Source organism: Calliopsis andreniformis, chromosome 2 (genome assembly GCF_051401765.1).
Source record: "Calliopsis andreniformis isolate RMS-2024a chromosome 2, iyCalAndr_principal, whole genome shotgun sequence".
Lineage (NCBI taxonomy): Eukaryota > Metazoa > Arthropoda > Insecta > Hymenoptera > Andrenidae > Calliopsis > Calliopsis andreniformis.
In genome coordinates, this window is record NC_135063.1 from 6002398 (window position 1) to 6027567 (window position 25170).

At 40.6% G+C, this 25170-nt stretch overlaps 3 protein-coding genes across 4 annotated transcripts in view; 2 read left to right on the top strand and 1 right to left on the bottom strand.

The window, feature by feature from the left end:
• Nucleotides 1–20276, bottom strand: part of Hiw (MYC binding protein highwire) — a 224811-nt gene extending 204535 nt beyond the window's left edge. The window contains exons 1-29 of the mRNA XM_076389373.1: nucleotides 19981–20276; nucleotides 19457–19520; nucleotides 19143–19385; nucleotides 18927–19080; nucleotides 18647–18849; nucleotides 18257–18574; nucleotides 18021–18188; nucleotides 17725–17943; nucleotides 17447–17648; nucleotides 16983–17372; nucleotides 16743–16908; nucleotides 16597–16667; nucleotides 16408–16521; nucleotides 16089–16289; nucleotides 15816–16012; nucleotides 15483–15738; nucleotides 14966–15409; nucleotides 14769–14896; nucleotides 14462–14688; nucleotides 14207–14387; nucleotides 13939–14128; nucleotides 13594–13865; nucleotides 12884–13519; nucleotides 12538–12805; nucleotides 12179–12465; nucleotides 11776–12101; nucleotides 11588–11694; nucleotides 11301–11510; nucleotides 11084–11228 (exon numbers count right to left, since the gene is read on the bottom strand). Of these exons, the coding sequence (XP_076245488.1) occupies nucleotides 11084–11228; nucleotides 11301–11510; nucleotides 11588–11694; nucleotides 11776–12101; nucleotides 12179–12465; nucleotides 12538–12805; nucleotides 12884–13519; nucleotides 13594–13865; nucleotides 13939–14128; nucleotides 14207–14387; nucleotides 14462–14688; nucleotides 14769–14896; nucleotides 14966–15409; nucleotides 15483–15738; nucleotides 15816–16012; nucleotides 16089–16289; nucleotides 16408–16521; nucleotides 16597–16667; nucleotides 16743–16908; nucleotides 16983–17372; nucleotides 17447–17648; nucleotides 17725–17943; nucleotides 18021–18188; nucleotides 18257–18574; nucleotides 18647–18849; nucleotides 18927–19080; nucleotides 19143–19385; nucleotides 19457–19520; nucleotides 19981–20075 (6482 nt within the window). The 5' untranslated portion in view covers nucleotides 20076–20276. The remainder of the gene's footprint in view (nucleotides 1–11083; nucleotides 11229–11300; nucleotides 11511–11587; nucleotides 11695–11775; nucleotides 12102–12178; nucleotides 12466–12537; nucleotides 12806–12883; nucleotides 13520–13593; nucleotides 13866–13938; nucleotides 14129–14206; nucleotides 14388–14461; nucleotides 14689–14768; nucleotides 14897–14965; nucleotides 15410–15482; nucleotides 15739–15815; nucleotides 16013–16088; nucleotides 16290–16407; nucleotides 16522–16596; nucleotides 16668–16742; nucleotides 16909–16982; nucleotides 17373–17446; nucleotides 17649–17724; nucleotides 17944–18020; nucleotides 18189–18256; nucleotides 18575–18646; nucleotides 18850–18926; nucleotides 19081–19142; nucleotides 19386–19456; nucleotides 19521–19980) is intronic.
• LOC143185954 (uncharacterized) lies at nucleotides 8–8282 on the top strand. 2 transcript variants are annotated; one of them, XM_076389291.1, is made up of 2 exons: nucleotides 8–417; nucleotides 6792–8270. In XM_076389291.1, exons 1-2 carry the CDS (start codon nucleotides 256–258, stop codon nucleotides 8157–8159), a joined length of 1530 nt encoding a protein of 509 aa, XP_076245406.1. In that variant the 5' UTR covers nucleotides 8–255; the 3' UTR covers nucleotides 8160–8270. The 2 variants fall into 2 exon arrangements, with proteins under 2 accessions (XP_076245406.1, XP_076245412.1); XM_076389297.1 differs by lacking the exon at nucleotides 8–417 and adding an exon at nucleotides 6218–6326 and having other exon boundaries at nucleotides 6792–8282.
• A 1508-nt stretch (nucleotides 20277–21784) lies between the features above and the next one.
• Nucleotides 21785–24171, top strand: LOC143185404 (RING finger and SPRY domain-containing protein 1). Its single transcript, XM_076388372.1, has 10 exons — nucleotides 21785–22008; nucleotides 22098–22263; nucleotides 22332–22514; nucleotides 22610–22676; nucleotides 22761–22901; nucleotides 22978–23093; nucleotides 23163–23306; nucleotides 23383–23600; nucleotides 23691–23951; nucleotides 24034–24171. Exons 1-10 carry the CDS (start codon nucleotides 21794–21796, stop codon nucleotides 24119–24121), a joined length of 1599 nt encoding a protein of 532 aa, XP_076244487.1. The 5' UTR covers nucleotides 21785–21793; the 3' UTR covers nucleotides 24122–24171.
• Nucleotides 24172–25170: the final 999 nt, after the last annotated feature.

Genomic DNA, 25170 nt, shown 5'->3' on the forward strand with positions numbered 1-25170 from the left:
GTTCTCCTCCAGTGCGAGCGAAAGGGTGTGTAAATTGTGTTTCGTTGTCGAGAGGATTTCCTCGAGGGTTTCGAGCGACGGTGTGATTGGATTCGTCGAAAATCCAAGTCGCAGACATGTCGAGACGACATCCCGGTCGGCTCGGCGTAGAATCAGCTGATATCGACTCAGCGTAAAGTCGTTGGAAAGAAGCGAGTAGACGCACGGGGAGGTGAAGAGGCAGAGACGAGGGTGGACCACGAGCGAGGGCGCAAAATGGGAGCAGCGAAATTCGTGTTGGGAAGCGCTGTCCTCGGACTCTTTTGGAGCGGACTACTCAAGGGCGCCCTGACCAACTCGACGAACAGGTGCGACTACCCTCCCTGCTTCTGCGACCACCACGGCAGACTGACCTGCGACTGTAAAGACGAAGGAGAGGTATGTTCCCTATACACATAACTAACTGACGTAAATAGTCTACCGTTTCGAATATCCACTTGGCGCAAGATCGACGAATAAAATAAATAAAGGTCTAGGAATGGAATTTGTAGGGTGAGCAGTTTACGTAGCCCGTTCTAAATCTTCGTTCACCCTCCGAGGGAAAGGAGCTTCTCCCCCGTCTGACGCGAAATAGCCTATCGCGTTTAACTCGGTCCCTTTCGTTTCGTCGATTTCATTTCATAGCCCTGGCCCAGGAGAGCCGTCCGCTCCAGGCCAATCGCCGTCTCGAATCTCTCTCTGTTTCCCTCCTCCACCCTGGATCCCTCCACGATGCCTCTTTCACCCTCTTCTCGTTCCCCCTTTTTTCCCACGAATTCATTCAGAAACCGCGGCCCGTCGTCCCTATCTCATGAAAAATCGCGGACAATGCGACACCAGGGTCCGACAAATCTTCTTTGTTCAGGACGAACATTATTCCATCTCGAAATTATCGGGCCGAGATAAAGACTGCGCCGACTGCCAGGCTTGCCGCGTACTCTTTCGCGACTTTCAGCGAATAAATTGCAAGGCGGGAGTAATTCATACCCTTCGCAAGAATTATCGCGTCCCGAGCGTGGCGCGCGATTCGATCAAGCAGATTTCCACCCCGGTCGCTGCGGGGGAATAAACGGAGCACAAATAGGGGTTGTCAAAATAAAAACGGAAGACAAGGCAGGCCCTAATCTTGGGAGGCACGCAGGGGCCTCCCGCGTAAATAGCAAGGGCGGTGCTCACGCAGAGCAAAACCGCCATAAATTAGAGCGTGTTTACGCAAATCGCGGGCCAGACATTGCTGGCAGGCAGGTAAGGCGACCAGCGAGGGCGTCTCTCCCACCTGCCTCTCGACGCTCTCCCTTCCCGCCCTTTTCCCTCGAATATTTATTGCGTCGAGCACACAGGTACCGGCCCCGCCCGAGGAAAAATGCTGCGCGGCGAGAAAAATGGCAGAAGCACCTGACGGACCGTGATCACATGAACGAGGAAGACCCTTCGAAGGACTCGGCGTCCTTCCAATTTTCTGCCTTTTCTTTCGCTGTCACGTATCCTCCAGCCCCACTGCTCTTCAATCGGCAATCAAATGCTTGGAACACGTTTTTTGGAACAATCGTTGAACTTGTTCTAAATTTTGCAAACGAGCACAAGCTCTAATTCTCAAAAATACAAGTTTTCAAATTGTTTAACATAGAAAGTGGTCGAAATCCCTAGATTACAATTCTTAGAACATCTGAATTGTTGAAGACACATGAATAGGTTTCCATAGAAAGTGTTCAGAAAGCCACAGAACAGAAGTTCTATCCACAGAAACAGACCACAGTGTACTCGTTCTAAATGCAAAGACCCCAGCTGATAGCGTAATTCAGTCTTGATCGAACTCACGATTCTCCCCTTTCGGCCCCACTCGGTCGTCATTACACCGTGGAATTTCAGCGCACAATGAAGTTACGTTTATCGGACGCCCTTGGGGGTATCCTAACTCTGTTACGAGTCAAGATAAAGCGTTCTTTGTCCCTCGGGACAGGTCCGTGCGTTTCCGAGCGACGCGTGTATTACGCCACCGTCCACAATGCCGTAAACCCGATCCGTAAAACTCCTGTCCGTGACGAAACGACCGCGGGAAGTAAGCTGGAGCGGTGGTTACGCCGTGAAAACCAATCGGCTTGGTCGAACTCGCGTACTAGGCTGTCGTTTTCTTGTCACTGTCGCAAGATGGAAAGCAAAGAGTGAAGAAGCTCGGAACAGGCCGATAAATCGCGGCGCTTCGAGACGACCAGGTGATCAGCTAAGTCCAGCGAAGTCGCCAATGAAAAGGGGATCGGAGTAGCTATCGCATCGATTAGACATTACGCAATCCTCGAGCCTACATAAATCGTTGATCCCGTGGTATTTACGGACAGGTTTCTCGGCTGAAGTAGTACCGGGAGATCCAGGTATTAAGCGCGTACAGAAGGGCGAAATTCACGTTTCCCGTCTGGCTGCCGCGAAGTCCATTCAGCGGATTCGCGACACCGTCGCGACAGTGGCTCGCGTAGGCGCCTCGTGTCGCGTGCGCGGATAACGGAAGTGGTCGGTCGTGGATTGGATCGGTTACGGATCGGATATCATCGGCGTCGAGGATCTCGCGTGGATTGCAGAAAATCGCGAGACCAGGTAAACCTCGGGCGCCAATCATCTCAAGGACGGTGCACAAGGTCCACCCTTTTGCGAACTACAGTGGATTCGCGAGCCTTTCGCGCAATAACATCCGTCCAATTACCGAGGAATTTCTGAGAATTCGAATCGACGTCCTTGGTGAATAATGAGTAAAGGAAACCGACAACCTCTCGCGCCGTCTGCCAAGTTGCAGGGTGAAAGGGGTTGAAACGAGGCTGAAAGAAGGGTACAATATATTCCGCGTTCCGCGAACTCGTTTCGGGAGGAAATCTTCGCTAACAACGGGAGAGGGGGCCGCGAAAAAAGGAAGGAGCGAGAAAGAGAGGAGGCGAAGAGTTCTATAATGCATAGCGAGCTTGTGAGTTCCACGGCCGTGGATTTCGCATAATACAACTGGCATTTCACAAACACGCTCAGCCAATTTGTCGCGCCATCAACTTGTGACTACGAATATATCGGGAGTGTGGACGACTCCCCCTCCACGCCTTCATCTTTTTGCCGGTCCTTTCCATTTCCGCCGAGCTCATTGGAGCTTCTTATTCAGGCCCATTATCTACCCCTTGAATTGCAGCCAGCGGCGACCGCTAGCAACGAGTCATACATAAAATAATTACGCTTACAATACCCTTTGCGCTCGAGCCCCAGCCAGCATGAACGACTCGGTTACGGAAAAGAAGCTTCAGACGGAACGAGCGTCGACTGTGCTTAAGGAAATTCGCTTAGAAATTGTTTGGAATCGTTTTTTTTTCAGATGCACGACAATATTTTGCTCGCGGGAGAAAGCTCCCGCTGGCCGACCTCATCGTGGGCGAGGTTGTCAAGCGCGCCAGAGGCCGCTGAATAATTGACGATGCCGTAAATAATTGAGAAAACCTTTTAGCGAATACAGTCTTAAACTCGCTCGCTACACCATAACGAGCGGCGATGAAATAAGGATGGAAAGAAGGAAATAAAGAACGCGAGCAAAACATGGAAGTAACAGCTGTAAGCACGGGCATAAGAGAAACGTGAGACGGCCATTTACCGAAAGTAAGGTACAGGGTTATGAAAATACCCAGGAAATGAAAATCCAATCGCGGAAACTGGCTCCAGAGAAACTCTGCAAAGAAACAATCATTCGAGCAGGCCGTCAGCTGGCAGACGATAATTGTTTTGTTACTGGTTAATTCTCCATGCAACGAGGGCAAAAGGTTATTCTGGAGTTTCATAGACTAACAAAAATCTCCTAAAATCGCCATAAAGTTTGAGCAATTAGTCTCCGTGAAGTTTCAATAGAACAGCGTTCGATGAAAAAGAGGCAATACGGGGGAGGATAAATCGAAAGAGTCACGAGTACACGATAATATCGAGTGGAGAGCAACGCTGTTGCCGTGAACGAATCTGCCCCTCGACGGAAATTGTTTCGCATAAATCCTTTATAGATCGTAAAAGAGGCTTCCCGCTTTGCGCCTGTCCCCTCTCAGTCCCTTGTGCACCCTCGAACGCTCCACAGAGGCGACCGCGGTTCCATAAACCTCTCGGTGCCAGCTTAGTTCCCCATTACCCCGATTTCATTTTCATTTTCATTTTCATCTCGCGAAGCGGCCATAATTGTGACCCACCAGTCGACGAAACTCGTCGAAATCAGCGAAACAATCCCCATCCCCCGAACTCTACAGATATATTTTCATCAGAGCTACTAAGGCGACTCTAATCGATGATTGTGCCCAACGCCTTCGCAATCGAAGTCCTGGGCGTCTCCACGGAACGTCAGGGTTCGAGACGTGTGTTATCGAGTGATAAAGCATTAATAATTGTTCTCGAATGCGAGGCGCGACAGCTTGTATTGGGAAACATTCGTGCTGAATCCCGACGGGGATCACCGTCGATCCAAATGATCAAGAAGCTTTTCTCCATATCGTGGGGACATCTGGAGAATGGTGTCGCTCGATGGAATTACACATCATAGAAGCGACGTCGGGAGGTGGAGCCAGAGAATAAAAGCGAGCAGTTAAAAAGGAATATCGCGTTGTCGTTTCATCGTTCAACTCGCACGAGACTTGTCGCGAGTTTGTTTTCCGTTTCGATGCTCCGTGTCTCCAGGGATGGCGGAAATAAAATTCAGACTCCACGGCGACCCTTGCAATTTACGTTCAGCCATCAGCGCGCCCTTTCTCGATCTGCAAATTCGTGTTTTGGGAGCTAGCGAGTATTGAAATATTCATACGCGTCCAAACTCTAGCATGCTTCTTTTTCGATTGCACTACTATGTTCAAAGTGTGTTCAACACGGAGGAGATTCTGAGAAACGGAAACGAAAGGGTCTCCCCGACTCGCGTAATTGTTCGGACGTGAAAAACGAGCTGTTGCGCGAAGACAAGTATTTTTGCTGGTAATCTCTCTTCTATGGCTAGAGATTGTGTGTCGGGAATTGACCAAGAACAATGAGGGGCGAACAAAGGTCGGACAGACAGGAAGGGTCGCGCGACGAGGCAAGACGGTGAAACGCGTGGGTACCTGAGAAAAAGGGGCACAAGGGTCTCGCTTTTATCGACTCGCTACGGGTAGCCCGCTATTCTTTATTTCCATCCATTCCCTTTTTTCCATTCCATTCAAAACACGCGGCTCCGTTTCTCTCCTGCCTCTATCCGTCACTCTCGACTAATGTGGCTGCCTTCGGAAACCCTTCGCGCGAACCACGAACTAATAAAGCCTAATCGCGTGCATCTTAAACGTCTTTGTTAACCGGGAGCTCGGTGCTTCTAGTGAAATCCAAAAGGATTACTCTGCTGTGTCCACCCAAGTCTAGCTTAGCTTGTCCAGCAAGTTAGACGGCTTAAGAGGTTTCTCGCGAGAAACTGAAATTCAACCCTTAAGTGATATAGTATCGGTGTACTCATACTAACTAAACTTTTCACTAGAAAAAATATCTGAGTAGGTATGCATAATTTAGAGATTAATGAGTTGGGAACTTGCAAATTTTCTGTACACTATCATTAATCATCTGTTGCAATGCAATCAGTCTACCGATCGTATCGTGTTACAATACTAACATTATGCCAGTCGAGGGTTAAAACTTCACATTCTCGATTCGATCCAAGAACCGAGCCGTATCTACCTACGCCTTTTATACGGTGTATTTAATGACAAAGCGCCACGCAAGAACGCTCATTCGATGACTCACCGACCATCGACGAAATCAACGCGACACCGTTTACCGAGAAGCGATTCGTTATCGATGCTTCGTTAGCGAGAAAGATGCGATAATCTCGCGTGGCCTCGGCTCTCGTACATGTGTAGAGCGATATCTCGATCGGCCTGGCGCTGGTACGAACGCGCAGGTATGCGTCGAGGCGTTTCACCATCGATTGTTTAACAAACAAGGAGGTCTGAGTGTCAGGTGCCATCAGACGCTCGATTCCGACGGCGATGCTCTTTGCCGCGTGCAAATGAATTAATAAAGACGGAGAATGAGCGAGCAGCTGGTTACAAATAGCCCTGCTCTGCACCTGAGTTAGCGAAACCGTTTGTCTATCCCTCCACCCTCTCCAACCCATATATTCTACAAGTTACTATGTACGTTTCACAAGTTTCCGTTCACATCAGAGAATCTTTCCCCGAAAGGCGCGTTTCAATCGAACTTCTGAAACATTTCCTCGATACGCCAGTTCAGAAAATCTGGTTTGAAGGCTGCAGAAAAAGACGCCGACAGCGTGACTCTCTGGTAACTTCGTACAGGTAAGACGATTGCGATCGATTACCGAGGCAAACACGCATTAACGGATACCTGAACGGGAACAGAAAATTATACAGTCCACCATTGACGACGAAATGTCGCGACATGGGTGAGAAAGGCTCTCGCAGCGGTCCGTGACTGTATCTCGTTAGAGGCAGGATTTTCGTTGGCCACGTTTCCCGCTGGAAATGGGAAGCGGTGGAGAACGTGTACGGGAAAGTTAAGCCGGCGATTACGATAACAATATTGGCCAGGTTAATTGGTTGCAGCGCGCGACACCGGTGGCACGCGCGCCTTGCGATTAGGGTAGTTAGACGTTCAATTATAGCTATTCAGCCGCCCCTTGTCCCGGTACAGTGTTCGTTCTTTTTTAATTTTCCATCCCCTCGACTTTCGAACCTATAGCAGTTCCTACTGAAGATTAAGTTTCACAGCTGCGTCAGATAACGATGCGCGTCTGATTTCAGGAGCTGGTGCTGACCACAGATGGTGACAGAAGATTGAGCCCGCACACGAGCAGGATTGTGGTGAGCAACTGTTCCTCCGTAATCCTGATGAACTCGAGCTTAGCCTCGATGGTCGGCCTGCGCTCGGTGGACCTGATCAACGTGGCGAATCTGACCCTGGTCAAGCAGAGCTTCGAGCTCCATCCTCGCAGCACGCGCACACGGATCTCTGTGAGGAACAGCAGCATCGACACGATGCCCAGCTTCGTATTCCGCGGGGACGTGGAGGCCATCACCTTCGAGAACGTGAGGATCGGCCAGCTGAGCGCTTTTTCCTTCGCGAACCTGGTGCACACGGACACCCTGAGGCTGGAGAACTGCCAGATCGAGAGCATAGAGGCACAGGCGTTCAAAAAATTCGACGTGGTCTACTTGCACGTGATCGGAGGCAGCTTTGGCGACCAGATACCTAGCAGAACGATGAACGACATCGAAGTCTTTCACAAGTTCATGCTGGACGGCGTGAGAATGGGCACGGTGAGAAGTGACGCTTTCATCGTGAGGAGCCCGCGGACAGTGGCGATACAGAATTGTATTATAGACAGCCTCGAGAGCGAGGCTTTCGACGTGACCGCGCGGGGAGCGGTGATCGTGAAGAATAACACCTTCAGCAGCCTCTCCATGGGCGCCTTCCTCGGAATACGATCGGACCCTGAGGCTAGAGCAACACCTGCCTCTACGACTGGCAACCTGCACGATCTAATCTTCAAAAACAACAGCGTGGCCACTTTCGAGGAAGGCTCGATGATGTTCGACCGGACGAGCTTCCGCATCGAGCTCGACAACCTCTTGGTCGACCAACCGTGCGACTGTCAGCTGTTGCCCGTGTGGAAGAACAACATTCTCAATTACACGAACGTTTACTCGAAGTTCTACCTCAGACAGAACACCCTGATACCGCCCACGCTATCGCCCCAGGACACGATCAGCGAGGCTCCTGAAACGTTCCTCTGCAACGACGGCGAAATAGATGGAGTGCCGATGAGCTTCGTCGAGTATGAAACGCGTCACTGTACCCTCGGAGGATCTATACTAGTCTTCGTCCTGGCCATCGCAGGCCTACTCGTGCTACTACTGCTGCTCACCTGCCTGATCGTCTGGTGCTGCAGGAGGCGTCGTCAGAACAGCAGGAAGAAATGGATCAGCGTGCCGACTAATGCACCTGACGTGGTGTCGAAGAAGAATGGGGTGATCGGGAGGGAAGCAGCCACATCGACGGCGCCAGTCGACAGCAGGATAACGATGGTCGTGCCCGATGGCAGACTTTATAGGGAGACAGAGTTCCACGTAATCGTGGAGAAGGCGGAACCACTGACCACCGAGTTGTAACGAGAGCCTTCGGGCTCGACGAGGGCCACCGTGGCACGGGTCGAAGAAGAGTTCGAGTGGTCCGAAACGTCGAGCCGTTTTCGCGTGTACAAGCTCTGAAGCTCGTCAGGGACACGGTGTGTGGCTGTGACCGACACGTGCGTCTAGCTCTCGTTGCGAGGACAGTTTGAACAGCTTGTGTAACGCGGTGAACTCTGAATAGAGCAAAACTGTTGCGTGGAACACGATCGCGCGCCCCTCCATGAGCGCTGGAGATCAAAGTTTTTCACGTACCATTAGCGATAAGTCGTGTCGCGTAATGGCGACTGAATAGAACAAGAGACACGATCTCGAACCACTTGTTTTCAATTTAACCGACTATCCTCTAGTACAAGGCAGTTTGTAAGCTTCCATTTACATATCACGAACGGGCGTCGATTATCCATAGCGTTTCGCCTCGATACGCGCATATGACCGCCTGTCCGTTTTTTCTCCTTCGAAGGCAGTCACGTTCCTCTCGACAATTAAGTTTTCCTTCTCGCGATCGAGGACACGGGATGATCGGCGCGCGTTGTTAGTTAAGTTTATCGTTAAGTAGCTTTCGGAAGAGGGCCAGTGTCGTTCGTGAAGAATCGAACTTTGTCGAGTAGATACCAGAAGGAACGAGAGAAGAGAATAAAAGAGTGTGTGGAAAACAACGCAACAGAAAATCCTAGAACTCGCTGACTCGTGTAAGATACGCGATTGGATCGACCTTTCGCACTTCGTCGCTTTAAGTTTATCGATAGCGCGCCTATCGAGCTATCGTCACGCGTGAATCAACGTTTCAAACGAGACACGTTTCAGAGGGAAAAGGGCCAAGCAGTCCACTTGAAAATACAGTGCCATTCCTATAGAGACGTTCAGCTCGTGCGCATACCATTTAGAGAGACGTTCAAAAGGAAGAACGAAATAGAAGGTAGCCGTGACTCCGAGACCTACCGAGAACCACTGTACGATCGTTCAACTTCAACCGCGTTTCTCATTGTGCTTGTAACGCAATAAAAATATTACCTGACATTCCTTGACAATACGGATATATGCGATCGACACGATAGTCGAGAAGTACTTTTAAACGCGGAGAGCAGATTGCTGCGTGGAGGAAGAGAAACCTTTTGACTTTTATCGTACTATTTACAGAGAAAAGGATTTAGTTCGAAACTATGACCGTGACTCTACCTTTCTCAAATTATTCAAACCTTTCGCGGAGCCGTTAATTTACTCTAAGGTAAATGTCCCAATATCTAAACGCTTAAGATGTCAAATGTCCCAGTAGGTAAACAACCTAAAACTGTATATCCCGATACTTCAATTATGAGGTCCCAGAAACTGAGGATACTAGTTTTTATTTTAAATTAGATTACCTAACACATTAGAATTTAAGCCTTAAATTGAATAAAGTTAAGTGTTTAACTATTAGGACATGGTCAACTACTGGGGCATTTACCTTACCGTTTTGTTACAGCGATACGTTTATTTATGTGCTTTGGACTTGGCCAATAAATTGTTGTTATTGTTATCATTCCGATCACTATCCAACGTTGATAAACGTGTCAGAGGGAACGCGACATCGAACACTGGGAGAAATACGAACGCGCCTCTGCTAATCTCGGAACGTATACCCGAATAATGCAAACATATGTTCATTACAGCTCGCTCGTCCAAGATCCCCGGTCCCGACGATAATAAAGAAAAATCGTCGATGAAGTAATCGACGGAGGCGTTTGCCGGTCGAGTGAAAGGGAACTCATGGTTTTGGAATCTGAGAAACACGGAAATAGCTGGAAAGTTAAACGGCTGTTTGCGAGAGCGGCGATTCATTCCGCGTTAACAGCAAGGTTGGCTGTCTCGCGTTTTAAAAGTACAATGCGAGTACCGCAAGCGATGCTTTGTCCCCGACATGTGTAGCTATCTCGCACACGTGTGAGCTATGCATTATTGATGCGGCCGCACTTGCTGTTCCGTAACGACTTTCGCGACGTTATCTCTTTTTAGCCCCCTTCGAGCAAGCTGCACCAGAAGAATCGGTCCTCGGAAATTCCGAGATTGTCAAGCAACCTTTGCGCCGCCTCGTCGCCTTGAGTTTCGTCAAGGTACGGGCCCAATTAGCGTCGACGCGAGAAAACGAGAGGACACGGAGAGATCTAAATCCGTAACGAGCGCGCGCGTGTGAGTATACGTGTACAGTTTATCGTATGTTGCCGACAGATTAAGTTTTCTAACGGCGGTTTAGTTGTAATTATCGTGAGACTGTGATATAACGACAGCCGACTGTGTATAATTTGTTTTACATTGAACGTCGCACCATTGAGAGGAAAATAAAAGATTGAAGCTGATGCATAACGTAACGTCGACTATGGCTAATCAATGTTCCCGAAATATATTCTTGCACGCGTTTCCTTTGAACTTAATGCCTTATTCCCCTGTTCCCACCCTATATGCAATGTAAATATGAGTACGTGCGTCATGTTTGCGATACTTCGTCGCATCGATTATCGGCTATTTTTGTTTAAGCTCGTGTGCAAACGATGAAACGTAAAAACAAAAGTGACTACTTAACACGTTGACTATGGTGACACACATACGCAAAGGATGCGTTTCAGACGTGTGCTTTTATGCTCGATAAAAGGAAACGATTACATTTCAATGGATTCGCTAACGCATTGGCTATTTAACCTCGATCGAATTTTAATGGGAACTGACACTAAAAAGGAAATAGTCGAATAATACGAAGGCTATCTGATTTTACTAACAAAATGCTTTGGAGCGTTACATGGAATGCAAGACTCGCTGAATAACGTAATACTGCTGTTACCAACATACGAACAGACACCAAATCCTTTTTAGTCTCGTTCCTTTACCGACTACTGGTCGAGCAGAAACAAGCATTACATTTCAGCACTTACCTGAATGGAAGAACGCCGTCGAGAGCCTGCGCGACTGTGGGTGGTGATGCCAGAGCGAATCCTCGTCCAAGTAACGTTGAGTGCATGGTGAAAATCCTCTTTGCAGTTTCTTGCATCACCTCCAAATCCTCTTCTACTTCTTCATCTGTAAGCACGTAGAGATACACATTAAATCCCGAAAATAAATGACATGAACTATACAAGTAATGACACGAACTAGACACAGGTGGTAGCGCAAGATTCTTCTTCATGAGACTAGCAGCGCAGGCTCCACCAAGGAATGATAATTCAGTTTCCAAATTTTTCAGGCCGTTTCCCGACGTTATCCAGTCGTATCCAATAACCAAGCACTTAAATCCGTACGTAACTGCTCTCTCGTTTTTCATATAATCCGATGCGGTCTCCAATGAGAATATTACTTCATTCCCTGGAACAGTAAATAAAGCGGTTAATTAAAATGTTAATCGTAAGTACGCTGTGTAGCGAAGCAATAACGATGTTTACCTGGTAACACAACCGCGTTCTGAGGCCATTGACTCTGTACATTGCTTAGTTTGTGTAGTACAGGCCAATGTAAGGGAGCATCTTCTGCTGCTACGCTTACATGTGTTCTAAAACAACATCAAAATAAACAACATTGATGTATGTTCTGTCTCGGGAACTACTACGTAATGTAAAGAAACTCCACTTACCCTGCATGACTATTTGAAACTATATTTGGAATGTAGAGTTGTAAATAATCTTCTGGTTGCGCGGTACCACACTCTGGCGTGAATTCGATGGTTAACCATTTCACTGTATCAGGGAATGTAACCTTGTAATGAGATATCGTAGCCGGTTTGTAGGGATGATCACTTTCCAGCCACGTATAATGATGACTAGTAGTAACAGGTGGAGAAGCGTGCGTTTGAACTTCGCTTTCTAGCGATATTTGCGATGATCCCATTGCAGACAGTAAATTAAGTGCCGCAACATGGGGAAGCATTTCTTGTATTAACGTGAGAACCTGTACTCCACTCTGAAGAAGAAAATGATTTGTGAAAATTGAATTTTGCACCGATCTAGTTAAGATGATAAGAAAATAATTATTCTTACTCTGGGATCTGATGTGGCTAAAGGACTTATATGAGCCATAACCAAGGGCAAGAGAGTTGTCACGAATGTCGCATTCCCAAGAACTTCAGTAGCTACCACTTCTTCTGCCTTTTCCCTCGCCAGAGCAAGAATTTCATTGGATCTTTGAATAATCGTTGCTGTCATTGCAAGAGTACATTTTCTTGCTTGTACTTCGGCCATAGCTTTACTCGTGTGTTGACTATCCGAGTCTTGTGGATTTGAGTAATAAAGGATATGTGGTATTTGACCTCTAGTTTGTGTTGTGCCTGTATAAATATAATACATTTTTGTAGTATTATAATATATTTAAGTAGAAAAAATGGCATTCAAGCACATACCATTGAAGCTTAGAGAGCATGCTGTAAAAGTAAATGTCGTTCCATCCGGGCCTATTACAACGCTCATTCCACCATCGCCATTGCTTGTACGTCCACCACGATTCCTCAATCTGATAGCATACTTTACATTCTCTTTAATAGGTACAGGTTTATCAAATTTTAATTCAACTACATCGTTCACACAATCGTCTGGTCCGAAAGAACCGCGCGTTAGATCCAAGCTACTCCATCGTTGAGTATGTGATGGATCGTTCCCCGTATTATTTTGCTATAAAACATATAACATAGCAATGTTTACAAATGATACTCACTGTTCCACTTCATTTTAAAAAGTAGTAGTACGTACATCATCGAGTAACTCCAATTCATAATCATATACTCCTACACCGCCGTAGATTCCCACGCCAGCGATAACAATACCCGGTCGATCGACCGAGAAACAAATGGCATCTGGAGAACCATTACCAGTATTCCACGATCTTGTTTGATTTACTCGAGTGAATCTCGAAGGTGTAGTATACATAAGTCTGCCACAGGTAGCACGAAGCTCATCTTCATTTCCACTAGATTGTGCCGCTAATTCAGCGATAACCCGAGCTAACAAATAGCAACAATGAAGAACCAATTCTGGCAGTGATTGTGTCTTTTCTCTGCAAAGACTTTTCTTTACGGGCACTAAAATTAGGTCTAACAGTCTATCTAAAACATCACGAAATGTCCAACTTAAAGTCTCTTTGCCAGAATTTTCCATTTGAGACTTGTAACTGATCTGTTCAACCAGGATCGGATATTGATGATTTTCAGTGGAATTTATCATTAATAAACCAGTATTGTCAGATGGGCTAAGTTGTCGTTTTATGCTGTCGCTACTATCCATAATGTTACTTAAAATAGGAAATGTACATCGAAGACGGATAGTAGGATTGCACAAGGAAGCCAGTACTGCTGACAAAAGTCTATCTTTCGTAGTCTTTCCTTTCTCCTGTAAAATACATACAAAGTTTTAATTACATAGTCAAGAACCTATTATTTATGAAATAATTAACAAGTACTTACTCTATCCATTTCAGATAACAGTTCACACAAAGACGACCACTTTAAATATGCTGTAGGATAAAACGCATGGTAACAAGCTACGAATGTTCTATGACATTCATCTAATATACTGTTTGTCAATTTATTGTTTATGGCATTTTTACTCGATCGCGTTTTTCCTTTGGATTTTGTAGTTAATGGTACAGTGTCGGATAAAATTTGATGTAAAAGCGCACGCACTTCACCTATGCACTCTGCTAGGCGTACTGATTCAGGTGGAGTTTTTTTTACGACTGCAAATTATTATAATCAGTTAAATAATATTAAAATATAATACGAAATTTTAGGACAAAATTCATCACATACCTTGATTTGGATAAATTTCATTGGTATAGGTCCTCAGTAATCGTAAACTAGCTTTGCTAATGTAAACCAAACGTTCCATTTCAAGTACTGTATGAGATGAAGAATTAGTATGAGACACAGAATCATTCAATGCAGCTTTTAATGTATTCCAACTCCATTGAAGAAGAGATATTAATGACTGAAAACATTCCTAGAACAAATATATATTACATACGGTAATCTTTTGACATTCTTTCTAGTTGTAATAGCAAATAAACTAGATACATACTTTGGTAACTGTTCTACTGAAGTCTCTTTTTAATACATAAACTGGTTCAACTTGATCTCTCTGCCTATTAGGAGTTTGATTTTCGGGAGTAACAATCCGATACAATAATTGTGGAATTTGCCCAGCGTTTACGTCTGTACCATTATTAGATCTTTTGGAAGATTTGAAAAAGAACGTGACTCTGAAAAAATTATTAATATCATAATGCATTCTACATTTCGGTTAGTTCTAATCGAAATTATCAATTTCACTAACTCATCTTCGGTGGTGACCATTCCTTGTCCACCAGATCCGCAATCACTAGAAGGTCCGCTGACTTTGGCCCATGCAACATACCATCTATATGCTTGCAAAGAAATTGGTTCATCAAACAAAATAGAATATTTCTGTCGCGGTCCACATTCATACGGTATTTCTTCGGATTCTGCTAGAAGTTCGCCATCATTTTCTTGATCTCCTCCACCCATTCCAATATCAAAAAGCTTGAAAGATTTTTAACATTACACTTATTGTTAATTCATACAATTCGTTGAAATTAAATCGCATAATGCTCAGTATTTACCTTTATTTTTGCTGTATATTCTCCTCGACCTCCAAATAAACCATATCCTCCTAGCAAAATGTCAGTATCGGGTATAAACCTGATAGCCTCGATTGAATGAGCAGAATAGCCCCAACCACCACCATGACCTAAAAATACGTAGATATCAATTAACCATAGTAATGAAGAATATTTATGTCTATCCGTTTTATACGCACTTTCAAATCTATTGACTGTAAGGAAGTCTTCGCGACTGTATACTTTGCCGTGTGTTGCTTGATTGCATTCGTTTTCTTCAATTATAGATAAATTTTCGTCTTGTGCTTGTGTTAGGGTATCCAGACAACCCAACAAATGCATTGCAGCTTGTGAACGCGTTACAAAACAATTTGATACTACTGGCAGGGCCAAACCTGGACTCAAAATGGAAACTTCCAAACCAGGAATCGTTCTGGCTTCCGTTAATATAATATTATATAAACTTATTTCGCTATTTGACGGATTAAAAGTCCAAATTACATTATATAACGGATCTAAACATGTTGCACAATTATTGAAGTCAACTTGATCTGTCCCGCTGTAACTATTACACGTGCCATCCCGTTTGCTTATGACTAAACATTTGAAGGAATTCGAGTGATCATTTTGATGTGGAATTAAAACTGAAACAATTTTTTATAGTTAAATATACTTGCAACATGGTAATAATGAAACGATAATTTACAAAGGACATACTTATGCAATTTTTATTTGCCATAACAGTACTCCTTGTTAAACTAATAGAATTTATTTCATCAATTTTGACATAAGTCTGATCTCCAGTTGCACCAATCCATGTTGCCCGCCTGCCCCATCGTGGACCAATATTCGGAACTAGATTTGGACAACCGTACCACAGATGATGAGTCCTATCAGATAGACGACTAGCTTGAGAAGTAGTATTTGAAGATTCGTTTTGTACATTCCACCAATTTATGCCCAATTGTCCTTTCTATGTGCAAGAAATATTCATATAAAAATATTATAATTAATGTCCTACGCTATTTAAGTTTTCTAAACAATACAAACTAGATATGCTCCAAACGTAAACACTTCGCCCTTTGATGTGAGAACTACGGTATGATTACTTCCAGCAGCAACTTGTGTAGCTATTCCTGGTAATTTAACATGAACTGGTCCGGCTTGTGGCATTAAGTTTCCCACACCTAATTGTCCGTATATGTTGCTTCCAAATGTATAAACTTCACCATTTTGTAGAAGTACCACTGCATAAAATACATAATTAAAATACTTCATTTTATAGATTTACTCAAAAAAGTATAAAATAATTCTATACTGTACCTGTGTGATGCAATCCGCATGATACTTGTACTACTGGACTATCGTTAGGTATAGGAACTCTAGCTGGTGGTATACTAGCAATTCTTGCTGCATCGCCTCGTTCAATATAACTTCCTCCAACTCCTTCTTCAGCCATTAAATTACTACTTAATCCCAATGCCATTTTCCCAGCAGAACTCTTTTGTGCCACACTTGGTCCAGCTGTATCATAAAAAATTCATTGTTACATTTAATGTTGCATAGTTACATTTTATTTGAACATTTATACACGGTACACCTATTTTACGCAGACATCTACCCAATCTTTGATTATTCGGACCTTTCATCTTCATTCCATACTTTGCTGTGCTTGGGCCTGCCTTGATTCTTTGTCTCTGTCTTAGCTCTCCCAGTCGTCTTCGTAAGTACTCTCGAAAATTTGAACTTGTTCTACCTAAAATATAGTGTAAATAGTATACATAAACTTCAATTAATATCAACGTAATTTAAAATTAAATTCGCTCTCAACTTTTTCTCGCACAGGTACGACAGCAGCCACACTCAGCACACCCACTGTCACCTTCCCCACATCCACATTCCCTGAAAAGGAAGAATATAAATCTCTTGTACTATATATAAAACGTCACCTGTACAAAGCGTTCTCAAGGTACGTACTGGCCAGGATTTCGATCCGGTCGTATACTAGTCAAACACGATATACTGTAACCGGTGCACTCTCGACAAACTGTGCAAACCATACAAACACGATGCCTCCATTGATGTTGTCCTGGAGGACACATCCCTCTTGTTTCTTCCCAGTCTTCAGAAAGTTCTGCACCTTCTAAGTATAGGTAACAGTATTAATTTTTTTTACGAAACATAAACATCTAATTGCTTTATAAAAAAGTTAATTACCTTCTTCTGTTACTAGAAGTTCATCTTCAGCTGTACCCATTTCCATAGCAACTACTGTGGTATCCTTATTTATAGTATGAGCTGTTGAGAAATCTCTACCACACTGTCCTTTATTATTGATTCCAAATGTATATAAATGACCTTTATTAGTTAATGCTGCAGCATGTGCTTTTCCTAATGAAACGTGAACAACACTGACATCTTTAAGGTCAGTAACTATTCCAGATACTGGATCACTGTGCAAAGTATCCTTGCCAAACATTAATAAAGAACCCTCCTTTGTGACTAGAGCAGTCGTCCCATTATTGCAGGCAGCATCTATAATAAATTGTCCTTCTACTTTTGCTATCTTTTTTGGTTTCTCTGGTTTAGGTTGCCTCCGAACTTTGCCTAAGAATAAAAAGCATATATGATTTTTATGAAAATATTAAATCTTACAAATGTTCACGTATTCTTGTACTCACTAATATCACCGTCTTCTCCAAGTCTGGTGGTACCGATAAACAGTACTGAACCATCTTCCATAATTATAATGGCATGTTGGCCATCATGACCAGCTGCAAAATTGACGACCCTTGGTCCTTTTCCAAGGGTTAATTCTACCCATCTGTTAGGCCTTGTATTAGTTTTCATACCAAGACATGTCCCTTTCCCAGTATACAGTACCTTAAAGTATAATATAAAATACATCGTTGTACTTCAGTACAATGTATCATGGAGTAAAAAATAGTTTGCTACTTACTTTACCAGACACAGTTTTCAATAAACCAAATTCTTTTCCAGCTGTTACTGTAGCAATTTCATCATCACAGCCTGGATTTAATGTATGAACAGCCTGTTCTTCGTCAAAAGCAGCATATCCAAAAACATCTACACATTTTCTTGCTAATTTTAATGGCAACTCTGACGCGACTGTTACTGGATTACTTAATGTATTTATTGTTCTCACTACAAAACCATCCTACAATAGAAAATGAATATTAATGTGAAAGACTGAAATATTAAGTTTTAACAAAGCCTATAATATCAATGACTTACATCTTTTCCAGCTGTTATCATTCCCAAACATTCACCATCAGAAAACATAACAGAAGCTGACCAATCACGTCCTTCTAAAACAGCAATTCCTGTGACCGCAAGTGTTTCTGCATCGATTATTAATAATTCACTTTGTTTCCTGGGTGTACACTTAAAATACAGAGTATTCTGAAAAAGTCGAGATATTAAACGAACGTTCATTAAGACTTAATGTTAAAAATTAATATGTAACTAACATTTGCATAACCAAGCCAACCCGTTTCTGTAGGATAGAAGTCTGTCTTCTGAATATACACATGACCCCAAATAGTTCCCCCATGACCACTACCAATCTTTAATAATCCTCTACTTGTATGCAAATACAGGTACTTTCCATCACTCACAAAGCTTCTCCCATTTAATATTATATTACTTATTTCATTTGGTAACTTAAGTGTAGAGGTATAAATCTTAGAACATTTAGGAACTCCATATGTAATCCAGTCTGGTCGTGCAAGTTTACCAAGCAACACAGCTTGTACACTTCTTTGTAAGGATGTCAATACACATGGCATCTATAACACATACATCTTACAAAATTCAGAAGAAGTGAAATAAATTATTATATATTTTGAAGGGACACTTACTTGAATATTTTGAACTGCTAATGCTCTGGGGCACATGAGTAATGCAGCTATTGCTGCTAACAAACGACCAGTATCACCTCTAACAACCACAAGACTCAATAAACAAGCACAAGCAACAGCTGTCAAGTGACTGCCATCATTTGCTGCTGCAGATTCAGGGCCATGTGAAGTTGCAAGATCCAGTAACAGATCAAAAAGTGGATCTGTAGAGAATTGAAAACTTGTAAAAACGAAGAACAATAAAAACAATATTCAAAGAGAACAATTATGTGCACTTTACCAATAACATCATCTGGTTCAGATTTGAGGCCTTCAGGTAATTGCCCTTGTAATATATCCAATAGAGCAGACAGTGCTTTTGTACACAAAAGAGGTTCAATTGTTCTACTTTCCCGCATCAACGTGAAAACACTTCTTAAACCAATACCTACAATCTATCGATATTTAAGTTGAGACACAATTCCTACGATGTATGTAACACATTTTTTGTTATTACCTTTGGTAAGCTCTGTATAGCTGATATCCTATCTTCCTCATCACTTTCCGTATCAATAGTTTCACTAAGTTCTGGCGGTGGTGGAGAATTGCAATTGGATGCTCTATATACTTCACTTGTTGTCCTAGCATGCCTCTCCAGAATAGCACTTCTAACACTAGCGAATACAGCAAATGCAGAAGCATTGCAAGATAATTCTATTTCTGGTGGATTATTGTAATTCAAATCTCCATTTAAATCAATCTAAACATATCAAAAACATAAGTTAAAAAGCATTCCAGAAGGTACATATCTATAAAAATAATAAGCAATACCTTTTTTTTATCTCTCTTTCGTATAGACTTATTTTTTTTACATTTTCTCCATTCTTCCCTATTTCTGAAAATTAAAATTTTTACTATTTACTATTTCCATCATATAACAATAAATTTTATTTATAAAAATTTGTGGTATTAAGAAAGAAAAATATTGAATACATATCATTTCTAAATATTACAAATTTTGTACATATTAATTTAAGTTCTCAAATTTCACGTTAAATAACTGATAATATTAAGAATAATATATTTGGAAAATCATTGTCCTATATACGTGAGAACTGTCAAACTGACAATCTCTTAAACATAAGCTGATTTTAATAAACAAATTATTTTAGGTTACTTGAAAGGGCGCAAGTAGATATCATATATTCTGTTAGTTTCTGAACAATAATGGGCAAAAGAAGAATAAGTTATTAGGGCTTTTGTCATAATTATTATTGTTTGATAAATGACAGATGAAGTCACCGCCAAAAGCGTCAAGTAAACAAAGCTCGAGGGAGGTTATACGCGTTTCGCACCTCTGGGCCTCGGCGATGCTTTTAAAGAGGTCATAGAAACATTTCACGTAATTCTCCGGCTCGGGCAGCAACCTGTCGTGGTCCCCAAACACCATGTTGTGCACAAAATTTTCAGCGTACGAATCACCAATTCATTTTCGTAATACTACTATTGATCGTTCACATTCTCCTGCCATCCCCATGTGATTGCATCGCACGGTTTATAAAAAGGGTCGTTCGATGATTTGTATCAAAGTGTTTATTTGTGTGACCTGTGGATTCAAATCCACAGGCGACGGATAACTTAATAACGTATTATTTTTGTAATAATCGAAAACGGCCGAAGATCCGTCTTTGATGTATGTAAAGAAATTTGTCTTGAAAGTACCAGACGGACCGCGACTGGCTTGCGATTTCGATTCTTTCGATATGCGTTATCGTTTTAACGCAGATTATCCTTCGATATGGCGGTCCCATTTCAAATGAACATTTTCATTAATATTTACAATTCTGTTAATTCAATATACTTATGTACTAAGTGAAATACAAAAAGAGATTTATAACTCTGAACTCCTTATATCATTGTTATACATGAATTAAGGAAGTTACGTAGTATGTGCGATGGAAAAAGATTATTCATCTATCTTTTATCTATCACTTGAATAAATTGATAATTAAAAAAGTATAATATTGTTCAATGAACTTTCTCTTTGTTAAAAATATGTTTTATTATTTCTAAATTTAAGTTCTTGTTAAACAGTTTGATAGAATATAGCCGATAGAATTCATTTTATGAGTACAAGATGAAAGGTTTCATATTCTGTTCGTATTCTATCTTTACGTTATTCTTATCAATATTTTTAAAAATATGTCTACATTTTATCTACCTTTAAAGTAAGTTTATCATTCCACGAAACTATTAATTACATATATAGTTATATGAAGTTTTGTATTTTCTTATAGTTTTAATGGAGAAAGCTATCAGAGTACGTAGAAAATAATTAAACGATGTATTAAAAATATTTTCACGTCTAAGAGATTTTTTAGGTGAACAGAGAAAGCAAATGATATCGTGACGTGGAAAAGTTTATCTTATATATGATGTAGAATTGATCACCTCACGTAAAAGATACTATAGTGCGCGCATCCTATTATGCTGAGATTACTGTTTTGAAGATTATCAAGAACATAACCTAGAAAACACGATTTAAGGCGCATAATTATGCTTAACTACTCTACATATTCGGGAAAAAGTAACATAGATGCATTGTGCTGAACCACTGCATGAAATATGCGATTCGAAAAAATTCATAAAGAATAAAACAACACGCCTGTACTTTTATGAAAACATAACCAAATGACAGCTCTCAAACAAGTATGTGCATTTAAGTAAATAGACCTGTAAATTATTTTGAAGGAATTACTCATTTTGACCTACTTTCAGATAAACTACTGTAATAAAAATAAATTATTAACTCTGAGCTGATTATTAATTATTACACATTTTGGTTGGAATTACATTTATCTATCTGTTTGAATGGAAAAGAAAGAGAAGAAAATAAATAAGAATGTGAACAGAAGTTTTAATTAATCGTGATGGATCTTGTCATTTTGTGATATATTTTTAATGTATATTATAACAAAGCTTAGTATTTTATGTAAAAGCTCAGCCTTTATGGATATACATGTGCATGTAAAATTGTGTATACTATATATTGTTCTTTTTAAACAAATGCTTCTGAGTTTCGTTAAAAACATTCTCTATTAGAATGTGTAAATAGAAACGCATGAATGATAGAAAACTTCTAAGACTACTATTATAAATATTGTGAGAATGGGCTGTTGCTTGTGCAAAGATACGCTAGAAGAACTTCAAGCATATAATGGACAGAACCATGCAGAAGTTGAAAATACTGTATTACCAGAATCAAGTGTAGGCACAGTTGCATCTGATAATGTAACTTGTAGGGGTTTAAAGTTTCCAAGTTCTGCAAATATTGATAAATTGGTACTTGAAACACTTAGTGTTGTTGGTTCTCTTGTTGATAAGTGAGTATTATGAATTATGAATTATTATATGTTTAAGCTTTTACTTATATTAGCATTACATTTTTTGTGAATCTTTCATTTATATTTAGTGAGCAAGAACCACCACCTGCTATGTTAAAATTGCATGCAATTGCTGATAAAGAAGATGGATGGATACAAGTAGTCATTTCAATGGTTAATGTTATTCCCATGCATAACCCACTAGGCCCCTCAGTTATTACGCTTCTGTTGGATGATTGTCCATTACCCTCTAAGGTAAAATTGCACTTTCACAAATATTGTTACAATGTTAGAACATTATTACAACTATATTATTTTTTCAGGAATCAGTCCTAACATTGTCAGGCATGTTCCAATTATATCAGAAACTTGGAAAAGATCAAACCAGTGCAACTCAGCAGCGTAATATCTGTGTGGTATTGGGTTGTATAGCAGAAAAATTAGCTGGTCCTAGTAGCATTGCAATGTTATCTGATGCAACTTTAAATTATCTCATCTCTAATCTTGTATGTGTATTTTATAAGTATAATTATAATAAGTGTTAAAAATATTCTTTAAAATGTCATTTCAGTCTCAATTTCAATTTTATTTATCATTTCAGAGTGAAGATGTTGACCCTTACGTAGTATTATATTCTTTGATAACTTTGGAAAAATTTGCGCAGACAAGTAAGTCTTAATTATTGTAGCTCATGCAAATACTTGAAATAAAAATACTAAATACACAATTACAATAATTTTATATTTTTATAGGTGAAAATAAAATAACTATCAAAAAACGTCTAATGGCAGAAAAACCTAATCCATTATTAGAATTGGAAAAATGGGCCACAGAAACTCACTATGTACGACGTCAAGTAGGTTTCTGTGCACAGTGGTGTTTAGATAATTTATGTAAGTGTTTATAATTTATATTAAATATGATAACAAAATACTTAAAAAATAGGAGTAAATATCTTCGTTATTTTAGTTTTAATGGATGGTAGAAAGTATTCTCATGATACTGTTGACATGACTGGTATTAATGTCATGCTAAATACAAAAGATGTGAGCGCGTACCTGAAGATATCACCTAATGGTTTGGAAGTAAGTTTAAAATACATACTTTAATACGTGTTTTATAATCTTTTGCCATCACTTTAATTAAATTTTTAGGCTCGATGTGATGCATACTCATTTGAAAGTGTGCGGTGTACATTTCAAGTAGATTCGGGTATTTGGTACTATGAAACTCTTATAATAACAACAGGAGTGATGCAAATTGGATGGGCTACAAAGAATAGTACATTCCTGAATCATGTAAAATATTACATCGTTAATTTACCGTAATTAGAATTTATGAAACATCTTTATTTATATTGTTTTAATATTGTAGGAAGGATATGGCATAGGTGATGATGAATTCTCTTTGTCCTATGATGGATGTCGTAGACTGATTTGGTATAATGCAAAAGGTGAAAAACATCATGAAAGACCATGTTGGAAGGCTGGTGATATTTTGGGTTGTTTGTTAGATTTGAATAAATTAGAAATAGTGTTCTCTCTAAATGGTATACCACTCAGACCATGTGTTGAAATTTTCAAAACAGTAAGGTATGTATACTTTTGTTTTTGCACTAACAATAAAAAGTTTCCTTTGTGTTAAATAAATAAAATAATGAAGGTACATTAAAAATCTTTTAGATCTGGATTCTTTGCAGCAGCTAGTTTTATGTCATTTCAACAATGTCTTTTTAATTTTGGAAATGCACCCTTTAAATATCCCCCTTTTGACCGAGAATATAAATACTTCAATGATTATGCTGCTTTGAAACCTGAAGATAAGGTTGTGCTTCCTAGACACATATATTTAGACCAACTAAGAAAACTTAGTGTTAGAGAAGATTCGTGTACATTGTGTTTTGACCAAAGAGCTTCAGTGAGATTACTTCCGTGCAATCATAGGTAATATATATTATCTTTCAAAATTATCATTCATTCATTCATTCTAATCATTCAGAGAAAACTAAATGAAATAATCTTTCAGAGGATTTTGCCAAACGTGTTCGAATCACCTGGAAGAGTGCCCAATGTGCAGGGCTACAATTGAAGAAGTAGCTCTTGATAATACATGACACCTTATATGCATACCAGCATTTCCTAATACTCTTCCATTACTGTTTTCATATTACACATTTCTCAGGAACTATCACAAAATAATCGCAACCTCAACATGCCGTATGCATTACGCATTGGATACAATTCTACTATTCTGTGCATTTCTTTCTTTACAATACAGTATTTTTAATCAAGAGAAGGACTACGAATCAGTCGCAGAAAGCAAAAACGTATTAAAATGCATCACGACGTTGCGATGTATTATTCTGAAAGTTGTTTTTGACTATGTAAATATACTATACAAATTATTGTGTTCTAAATTGGAAACACAGAGAAATATCATGGTACATGTACTGGCTGTGCAAACAATATCCCCTAGGTTTTACCTACGCGCAGTTTGCATTTAATTACACGTTTAACGTAAAATAATAAAATAAAATTTACATATTTTTTTTACACTATAGACAGTAAAAACAGAATAATATTCGCAATTTACATTTAAATTATCAACAGTGTACGTTGTATATTTCCAATTTAATGTTTGTGACTGGTTCACAAATATGTAGAAACTATTGTGTCCATGAACTTGAAGTTCTTCTCTCTTAAATTATGAAAGTCTGCATTACCTGTATTTGTCACTACAGACAAGCAAGTAAGTGAATTTGCGCTATAATATAAGATTTATCTTAGGGAACTGTAAAATACTATCTTGTAGTATATATTGAAAAAGCATATATATATACACACATATATATATACATGAATATAAGCTTATATTCTTGTGAAGACATAAAATGTTGTCATATGTATAACTTTGCAAAACTTTTCTATGAAAATGATTTTCATTCGCAAAAAAAATTTCCTATCTTTCCTATCTTTTAGAATACTAGTCTACCTACTAAATATATAAGCCTCATTCTATATATTTTTTCTATCTGCATACCAAACCAGAATAATTGCTTTATAATAGTCTGTTTACATACAATCCATTTTACATTTTCAGTTAGTGTATTCTACAAACTCAGCCATTCAGAATTTCGAAAAATAAAACCAAATCTTCCACCAT